This window comes from Neodiprion pinetum, chromosome 2 (genome assembly GCF_021155775.2).
Source record: "Neodiprion pinetum isolate iyNeoPine1 chromosome 2, iyNeoPine1.2, whole genome shotgun sequence".
Classification (NCBI taxonomy): Eukaryota; Metazoa; Arthropoda; class Insecta; order Hymenoptera; family Diprionidae; genus Neodiprion; species Neodiprion pinetum.
Window position 1 is genome coordinate 415,366 of NC_060233.1, and position 9,824 is coordinate 425,189.

Consider the following 9,824-nt stretch of genomic DNA (forward strand, 5'->3'; position numbering starts at 1 on the left):
TGTGGAAAGTAAATTGATAAAGTATATTAAAATAATAAAAATAATAAAGAGCTTATCGCTGTCGACGAGCTCGTGTTACTCTCGTTGCTGTATGCACAGAATTCATTTTTAAACACATTATTCGTAACACAGTCGTCGTTTTGTACTCTCATATGTGATACAACGGTATCAGTGTTGTATAAATATGCATTGTTTATTACGGAGATCTATGTATAGGTATACTGACAAGGTTGTAGACTGTGCTCCGTAGATTATAAATAAAATGTATGACTAAACAGATGTGTTTACAACTAACTTGATCGTTGCCGTGGTATCCTTGCAGGTTACCAATGGCGTCAACCTCTTTTCCGCACGACTTGATGGATCTTTTTTCTTTCATTTATTTTTTTTATTTTGGTAAATCCTCAAAGTTGGTCATGTTCATGCGCGGATGAAAATCCACGATAAATCGAAGTGAGAGAATCTCGAAACTAACGTTCAACTCAAATTGTTGAAGTAGAAGATGAGAAGACACAAGAGCATGTATCATTGATCGTGAAAAAAGAACAAGAAACAAAAAAAAAAAAAAAAACAGAGTGTCAACTGATGATTCGGCCAGACGTGGTCGCCGGCTAAATTCACCTCGTCGTCGTTGAATTAGGGTTGCACGTAATTTTATTTTTATTCCCTAATTCTATCTCGGCCCTCGACGCGGCTCTAATCAACCATAAAGCGCACTTGTCGCTATACTCGCTGTGCGTGTAAGTATAAAAGATGATCTACGACTTGTAAACAAAATCATTACGTAACGGCCACGCTGCTGATAGAGTCAAATGCATTACGCGATGGGAATCGGAGCCGCGTGCAGCGCACTGCGAATGCATCTGCACGGTATTGTCGTCTTAGGTGATTGCAATCGTGCGATCGAAAATGAACGCAGTGTAACGCGTAATGCGTTTGATGATTCGCGGCTGGTGAAATGCGGCGAAACTTCGTCAAATAACGCGTATTTTCCATTCGAGCGCGCGAAGCCCGGGGTAAAAGAAAATGACGAGAAAAGGTGGGGAGAAAGTAAAAATTCTTGCGTGTAAACAGATCAGCTGACCTACTTCACGACACTTACACAATATCTTAGTGAGCACAACGTCTACCGAATCGTTTGTTTCTTCGAGTGCTGGATGGACTCCCGGACGGAATCAACAGCCCGAAGTGTCGTTTGACAAACAACAACAGAGTTGGTTATTTTTAAACCGTGTCAAACGGTTTCGAAAACCCGCGGTCGAGGCGGGGGATCAGCCGACGGTATCTTCAGGGGCCTGCGATCATAGGTCATGATAGAATAAGAGGTCAGCCGAGCTTTTAAGGGTCTACGACGCCGATCGCATACCCGGAGGCATTAGTCGACTCTCGATCACCCCGCGGTCTCTTTCGCGCCGGCGTTACCATTTCTTTGTCGTTTCATACCTTTTACCGACATCTGTTTCATAGGAAAACGGTAATTTGAATTAAGGTGCCCGACGACGAGTTGCCGCTACTTAATACTTTCGTCTGTATCGAACTTTCAGAAATACAGTGGATGATGCGGACTCAGTCTCGTGGTTGTTTCTCTCTTGGGGGTTAAACTTTTTATCAAAGGACCTCGCGGAACCCTTGTGGAAATTGGTTCCCGGTCGAATTGGTGGGGTTTTCAGTATGTTATGGTACATATCTACCCGGTCAAAACTTCTTCTCGACACAATTTCCAAAAAGCAGTACTTTCCGAGATACAGGCTTCGGAAGAAGGTGTCCAGATTTTTTGACAGCTATGAAATTCGTGATTTTCATTTTCATGGATTACAAAGCTTCAAGGGGACTTGAAATCAAATATGTCAATCAAAAAATTGTACGGTCGATTCTCGAAGATAGGCAGGAAGCTGTGATCGATTCCATCCATGAACTCGCTGGTTTACCGGAAGGAGGTGCAACGTCAGGTTTCGCCTGAGGAACGAGACTCTCCGACTCTTGCAATAATCGACTTGTCCTGTTTTTCACGCGTCGGCGGAGTCTCAGCGAATCGGTTGTGCAGTTTTTGATAGATAAATTTGATTTCAAGTCGTCCTTGAAGCTTTGTAATTCGTAAAAATCGCGAAATACATAGATGTCAAAAAATCCATACACCCCCTTCCAAAGCCTGTATCTCGGAATCTACTGATTTTCGCGACTCGTGTCCATGAGAACTGTTGATCCGGAGGATATGTACCATAACATACTGAAAAGTTTGTTGCCCCGGTTCTAAGGCGATCGTTGGGCTGATTCCAATTGTTTTATGATATCACGAGCATAGAGTCTACCAAGTTCTACGGCTGTGAAATGCCCAGGAAACGATAGTTATGAAGATACAATAAATCGTAAGAACATTCTAGTCTTTCGGTTGCAGACAAATCTCGTTGGCCGTACGATGAAGATGGAATCGAGCAGGCTGTTCCTCGCAGTGGCTGCGATGAGCATGACGATGTCGATGGCTGTCGATGGGAATCCCAGTTCCGAAGAGTCGATCGCAAGACGTCAAAAGGCGACCGGCCCCTGCCTCCGTATTGCTCCAGACTTACCGCCCTGCAACTTTGACATGCAGGCCACTTGGTAGGTCGAATTGTCATTTTCAAATCACGATTTTACACCCAGAACGAAAGGCCCTTTGCTTCTAAGCGTATGTCAGCCCTAAGCGAAGTGAACGTCGGGTAAACTTGGAAGCACAAGGCATTGAATTTTGCGTTGATTTCTCGAGCTTATCATGAATTTATGTCTACAGATTCTTTGTGTCAAAGGTCAGTGAGTAAAAAATACATTTTTTCGGACTTCCTCAGAAAAACTAGAATGTTTATTCAACACATTGACATAATATATACATCTATATTATACATATAAATTGTGGTTAAAATGTTTTTACAAAATAGAAAGTCAAAAACTTACATTGAACTTCAGTCAAATAATGCCGGCGAAAGAACCAGACAAATAACTTTATGGCTTCCTTCGATATTGGTGAGCAGTTATAATCTTAATAGTGATGGATTAAGTGGCTACCTAATTTGGATCTGATATTGTTTAACGGATAATACTGGGATTACGGAAACTTGATGGTAAATTTATCGTTGCTGCGGTCCTATTACTTCTCTTTCAAGAAGAAAATATAAGTATTTAAAAAAAAACATTCAACCACAATTTATACATGTATGTATATATATATTATGTAAAGGTGTTGAATAAATATCCTAGTTTTTTTCTGAGGAGGCCCGAAACGTAAAAAAATGTTCTTTTGACCCACTGACCTTTGACACCGAGAATCTCTACGCTTGAATTTTGTCTGTTCGGACTTCGGAGGGTATATAAGAATTACCAACAGAAAATAATCCACGACAGGCGTTCAACGAGCGGTGAGATCTTTCGCGGTGCTCCAGGATCCGGTTACCCCTCGGGGTCGGCCACGGAATTTTTACCCGGCGGAAGTGGCGACGATAATCTGAAGGGTAACCCCGTCGTGTTGGAAGAGGGGGGCGCGACGTTACCGAGGCGGAAAAGTATCGAGGAATTTGAGCTTTACGCAAACGATCTCGCCGTCACCATAGTTTATTATTTAGAGGGTTGCTTACCCTCGAGGTAATACAGTTTTTTTATTTATTCCTCATTCTTCTATTCAAGGCTTATCTCACCTTTTCCGCAAAGCTTTCAACATTTTTTCATTCTGTGTTTTTCCAAAATCATTCAACAGACTACCCTTTGATCTTCCGACCTGTCCTGTCGAGGAGTCGCGGAAGATACAGTTGAACAAGCTGGTCCCCTTCCAGCTGCCCGACATCTACGACGCGATGATATTCCCCGAGATCGACGTCGAACAGATCGAAATCGCTCATCGTCGAAACATGCAGAATATACCTGCTCGGACCGTGAGCCATGAGGTAAGAGGTCTCATCGAGGATTGCTGGGAGTCTTTTTTTTTAAAGGAAATGAAAATACTTGGGGCTATTTGAGGTTGAGGATTTTATTATTTATTGTTTCAAGGAATTATTTTATTGAAGTTAATAACAAAATGAAAAAAAAAATGTTCGGGTTGAAAACACCTTTTCAGGTTCCAGCTCGTAGCCCGAATGTAAGAAAAGATTTTTTTCGATTATATACGATTATGAACAAAAAATTGTTGAAAATAAGCCACGAGCTTCAATGGATGGACAAATTTTAAAGATTGTGTCAATATTTCAAGTCGATCGGATAAGAATTGACCGAGGAATCTGCGCCATCGTATTGAAAACGTGGTCGTTCGCTACTTCTATGCGGCAGGCCGCCATTTTGTTATTAATTTTAATTAAAAAATTCCAAAATGTACTTGAAACTATGAATAATAAATCCCTCAAACTCAAATTGCTACGAGTGTCTTTATTTTCTTAAAAAAAAAAGAAACTCGTAAAAATAGGTCTAATATTAGACCCTTGAAGCTGCCCCCCCTCCCCCCCGCCCTGTAATCGGTGCTTTCCTTTCGTAAATTTCTTCCTGCATAAAAGACGTACGCAGAGGGAGAAGACGCGTGATTAATTTCTGTAATAAAAGCAGGCGACAAACGTTAACGTCGTATTTGACAATATATGCATAGGCAAGTAAGGACGAGTATAAGAGAGAAAAAGATGGCGGGCATCGTAAAGTCGAGACGAGTTACACGGACCTGGATGATTCGGCGAAGGGCTCGGGAGCGGGTTTTCAGGACTTCCACAGTACGATTGTGAAGAAGAGTATGAGGCCGAGGACGGGGATGGCTAGCACGAAGTATTCGAAGAAGCTACCAGCGTCCGGACAGGTCCCGGCAGACTCGGGGTATCCTTGGACGACTGTAAAAAACGAGGAGAGATCGGTTGGTGTGGTCGAAGAGGAGCCGCGAACAGTTACGAAGTTCAACCCCCTGCAGGAGGGGATCGGGGAAAACAACCGGGTTGAACTTCCCGCGGGGATCGATGCCGGGAGCAGAGAAACGATCGACGGAGCGACGGAGGTCGTCGATATCCTCGCTAGGTATAAAAATAGGGTGCAGTGAGTGAACGGGGCGATTTATATTATAGTCTCGAGGCGAGCCAACGAACGAAAAATACCGTTTGGCGGGACGTTTTTCGAACAGCTGGGCAAGGTCCATTTTCTAGGGTATATGTAGGTGTAAAGATTAGGTCGAGATAGACGAGCTTTCGACGGGGATGGAATTCCTGCGGGCGAAGCCCGGAAAACGGCAAACTGAAAAACGGAGTGGCTTGGCTCAGGGGTAGCTCTGCATAACCGAATTACCGGCTCGCCCCTCGGAGCTATTTTCCTGCAGCCTGGAGATCGAGACCTAAACGCTTAAGCAACGTGCACGGGAATTAGATCCGGAGTTTTGAACACTTTGCCGTCTTCGTTGGCTCGAAATTCGTTAAGCGTCATTTTTTTTAGCAACGCTGCAGATGCAGCGGGAGGACAAACGAGGCGAATAAAATTCATTTCGGGGGTGAACAATATCCGATGATTGCACCGTTCGGATCTATGTACGTATGCATGTACGGACACGCTTGCGATTCATTGATTACGTGTACAGTTGATGCCTGGCCAGCATTGGAGACAAAGAAAAAAAAAATAATCATTAGAACTGATTGTATTCTTACGATTTTTAGGGAAACGTTGAGGCTTGTTCCAGGAATGCATGTGGCCAATTTGGTAAGTTGCAAATTACACCCGATTTGTTATTGTTCACTATATCTTTGTTACCCTTGAATTTCTCTACAATACGGTCATGTCTAAATTTTGAAAATTTTCCATCATCGAAAATCAGAATCGTTTATATTTAGGTTAACGAAATGAATACGGAATTTTAGAAGCGAGCATCACAGCAGCAACGACGAGCGAATGTCTTTTTATCTTTTATAGTAATATTCATGCATTTACGCGGGTAATTTTAACAGATAGTCGTTGGGTTGTCAAGGGAATAAATAGATCGCGGTACACGGAGAAAGTGATCTTCAGACACTATAGGTATTAAATTGGGTTGAAACTGAGGATTGTACAATTCGTTGACCCTTGCCTCACAACTCAGAAGACTACCACCATAGGTAGGACTTATTGTAGTAACGGGTTGTGAATTAATATTATTATTATTTTTTCCCGAATAAATAAAACGGTTTCAAAAATATTTCGCATACGTTCCTTGACGGATTCCTCATACGCCCTTGAAGTACTCTTTCAAGTCGGTTAGATGGCTAGAAGTAGATAATACAATTGATCTGTGAAATCTAACTTGAGAGTTTTAAACGATTAAGGTATATATATTCTTATCATATTTCTAGTGTATTAATATGTCCAGATGAATATTCGAAGATAGAGATTCCAGTTAATAAGATAATGAATAGTTAAACCTATGAAGCGGTCATACAGCTTTCAAGTCTAAAAGTGATTTGGATGTTTCGTGGCTGTGCGATCCTTAGGTATCTAGATAATTAGTTAGATATAACGAATTCAGGTATACCGCGTTAAGAAATGAAAGTTACGGATTCATGTTAGAGCTTTTCGCGATTGTAGGATTTTAATTGTAGTTCATTTATCACATGCTTTATGTACACGGTGAAAGAATTTCGTTCATAAATGGAATAAATAGATATGTATGTAAATAAATATTATGTATTATTATAAAAGCTATACGATGAACGGACTTCACCGCTGGATCACTTTTCCGGTGCTTCATTTTTAACCTCCTCCTCCTCGACTCCAGTGTCACTTTCGATGTCAGATTTGGTACGCAGAGACTCCTCTATCGCGTCCAGCTCATCCCGGCCATCTTCCGTTTGAACCAAGTCAGTAATTTCTCCTTCATGCCCCTCTCCGGTCTTCCAATAACCACCGTACGTCGGGCGATTCGACGTCACGACGATTTCAGAAACGGTGGAGGACTCCACAGTGGTAACGGAAGCTCCGTTTGAGGTCGTAGCCACAGCATTGGCCGAAGCTGTCACCTCGACGACCGACGTCGAAGACCCTTGAGAGCTTGTAACGGTGGCCGAGGACTCCGCCACAGCGGTGGAATGTGAGGATGTAGCTCCTGCAACCGCTGTGGATGTGACTTCGACGATCGGTTTATTTGGGGCAACTGGGACCTTGTTAACCGTGACTCCGTAGAACGGGACAGGCTTGTTTTCGACTACGAGGCCGGAGAAAATTGCGGGCTTTTCTTCAACTATGACTGTGGAAACCGGCTTCTCTTCGATTATAGTTTCGGCAATATGAACGGGCTTTTCCTCAACTATGATTCCGGGAACGGGCTTCTCTACGATTACAGTTTCGGAAGTGTGGACGGGCTTTTCCTCCTCGGTTGCGGGCTTACTGAAAATGTTCCAATTGCCCAGCAATCCACTTCCGAAAAGCGTTGGGCGCTCTGTAGGCTTTTGAAGTATGTAAGTTGGCTCCTTGATTATCTGCGCAAAAAATAGTCAACCGTTTTACAATCACGTTCTCAGACACTTGTTTAAGCTTGAAAGGGGAAAACTTACCTCGAGCTCTTCGGGCTTGTCCAACGAGATCGGTTTACTGGGTTTCTGAAAGATGTTCATAAGCCCCTGAGTGACCGGCTGTTCTACGACGTAGACTGGTTTCTCAACGACGAGTGGCTTTTCGTCCGGTCTTTCGATTACCAGCGGTTTGCTGGTTGGCCGATTGAAAATGTTACCAAAACCACCGAGCAGCGAGGGTTTCGTAGGTTTTTCCAAACCCGCTGGCTTTGACGGAGACGGGAACAAGCCGCCGAAGATTCCCGGCTTCTCTGTCGGCGGGCCGACACCAGGGGCGTTGTTCTGACCGCCGGCAAGGGCCAACAAACCCAGAAGTCCCTGGTTGTTGGATATGTCATTCTCCGGTTTGTAAAAGAATTCCTGGAGCGATGGTATCGCTGGTACTTGAAACAAGCCCGCTATCAATCCGGGCTTTTCACCAGCTTGCGGTTTGTCCGCAGGTGGTTTGTAGAAGACGTTGAACCAGCTGCTCCCGTTCGGCCTGAAGAAGGTGTCGATCGCGGCGAACAGTCCGGGCGCGGACGTTGGCTCGACGACGATGACTGGCTTAATTTCCGGCTTCTCGTCGGTCTGCACGTAGTTGGGTCGGTTTATGTAATCCACGACGGTCTGTATTATGGCTGGCTTCTGGGGCTTCTGTGAATGAGTTTCCCCATTATTGTAGTGAGGGTTGCTCGGGCCCTTCCAAAAGTCAACCGGTTTGCTCTCCACGACTGTCGCCACGTCAGCCGGCTTTTCGACGACAACCGAACTCGACTCGCCACGCGGCGCTTCGTCGAGCTGAGATTTCGCTATCCATTTGAGATTTTCGTCGCATAAGGGAACCCCGATGTCCGGGAGGCATTTTTGAGCGACGAGGGTGGCCACCACGGGTGAATCGACCACTTTGATATCGTAGACGATCTCGCTGTTCATCGAGCTTCTAGTCATCTGCGGACCGAGTCTGAGGTACTTGCCGTGACGTCTAATTACAGCTTTGGGCTCTTGCAAGCTCGAGGGTCCCATGTTCTCCAGCTGAACAAATCTGACGACGTGGGGGGAGTAGAGCCTTGGTGCATTTAACGATCGGGTGGATCTTTTCGCGAGAAGATCGTCCTCGTCGATAGAATCTACGCTGCTCGAATCGTTGTCAGAGTCGCCACGTTTTGTCAACTCGCCATCTTCACCGGAGTAGAAGGTTTTCTCGACCTGATCGCTGTTTGCTTGATATTTCTTCAGTCCCATAAGACAGGGAAGAACTTCTGGTGCTGACGTCAGGCATACGGGCTGTCGCCATCGGATCACTTCGACGACTCGGGGTACTTCCGGTTCAGTGTAACGAGGATAATTCAATCCAAAGATATCACGTAAGGTTAGGCTTAGACCGCCAGTGACGACGGCGAGCAGAACCAGATTTAGTAGCACAAATTTGGCCATTTCTGGCGTTGATTTTCCGATCTTTTCTGAATTGGCCGACTCTACGGGAACAGTGATTCCTCGACGTCTCGTGTCAAACTAGTTTCAGGACGCGCTGAAACAGGGTCTTATATACCTTCTCGTTAGCCATGCCGGGTTCGGACTTTCACCCTGTAATGGTGAGCTCTTCCTCGTCACACGGGGGCGAACGGTAAATCTAAGGGTGGATACGGCTGTCGCCCGTCAACGGTAATAGCGCCGCCAATTAGTGGCAATTAGGCCCTAATTAGTATTGCTCGTGCCAAATGCAGCATACCAAATGCAGCGAATGTTTGAATAACAATTTAGAACCGTCCAGGTTCGACGGCAACGACGTTGATTCTGGAAAAAAATCAGTTTGCGAGCGTGCATTTGAATATTCATGTGGAAATCCGATTACCTTCTTCTCGACGCCAGGGCTCGGTGGGTATAATATATGATACGCAACAAAATACCTGACGACTAAATTCGAGCCTTTATTACCCGTCCCAACGACATTGCAAACGCATTGCAGAAACCTTATTTGAGCAACGATGGTACGGCAAAAGTTATTGCCGTGCTTGGGTAAATGGCAGTAAAGTGTAAAACGTGGAAACGGATAAAACTGGAATGCAAGTTGTTGATATTTCTAAACTGAATTACTAATATTAATTTTTCATAATAATTATCGAACGACTAATAATATGTTACTTGACTTCTCGAAACGTCATTCAGGTGTAATTTTAGATGACAATTAATCGAAATGCCCGAAGCAAGTGACGTACCTACTGTCTTATTTTTGTAAATCGAAAAGCAGCAGCATTCGATTTACTGCCTTTCTGCAGAATTACTGCTTTTTCCATGTTCGAAGTAATTAATTTCAATTAC

General features: G+C 44.2%; 2 protein-coding genes across 2 annotated transcripts; one reads left to right on the top strand and one right to left on the bottom strand.

Annotated features, from left to right (window-relative positions):
- The first annotated feature begins 1,394 nt into the window (after nt 1-1,394).
- On the top strand, nt 1,395-5,670 carry LOC124211892 (uncharacterized). The gene is made up of 5 exons (XM_046611411.2): nt 1,395-1,474; nt 2,396-2,598; nt 3,376-3,612; nt 3,725-3,911; nt 4,601-5,670. The coding sequence occupies exons 2-5, from the start codon at nt 2,417-2,419 to the stop codon at nt 5,033-5,035; spliced, it is 1,041 nt and encodes a 346-aa protein (XP_046467367.1). The 5' UTR covers nt 1,395-1,474; nt 2,396-2,416; the 3' UTR covers nt 5,036-5,670.
- A 465-nt stretch (nt 5,671-6,135) lies between these two features.
- On the bottom strand, nt 6,136-8,465 carry LOC124211132 (uncharacterized). The gene is made up of 2 exons (XM_046609902.2): nt 7,506-8,465; nt 6,136-7,430 (listed from the first exon to the last, which is right to left on the bottom strand). Exons 1-2 carry the CDS (start codon nt 8,451-8,453, stop codon nt 6,684-6,686), a joined length of 1,695 nt encoding a protein of 564 aa, XP_046465858.2. The 5' UTR covers nt 8,454-8,465; the 3' UTR covers nt 6,136-6,683.
- Between the last annotated feature and the right edge of the window lie 1,359 nt (nt 8,466-9,824).

Coding starts and splice junctions, on each gene's coding strand:
- LOC124211892 (XM_046611411.2), top strand. CDS start 2,417: ATGAAGATGGAATCGAGCAGGCTGTTCCTCGCAGTGGCTGCGATGAGC. Junction 2,599..3,375: donor TTTGACATGCAGGCCACTTG/GTAGGTCGAATT, acceptor AATCCACGACAG/GCGTTCAACGAGCGGTGAGA. Junction 3,912..4,600: donor CTCGGACCGTGAGCCATGAG/GTAAGAGGTCTC, acceptor ATATATGCATAG/GCAAGTAAGGACGAGTATAA.
- LOC124211132 (XM_046609902.2), bottom strand. CDS start 8,453: ATGACTAGAAGCTCGATGAACAGCGAGATCGTCTACGATATCAAAGTG. Junction 7,431..7,505: donor ACAAGCCCGAAGAGCTCGAG/GTAAGTTTTCCC, acceptor TTTTTTGCGCAG/ATAATCAAGGAGCCAACTTA.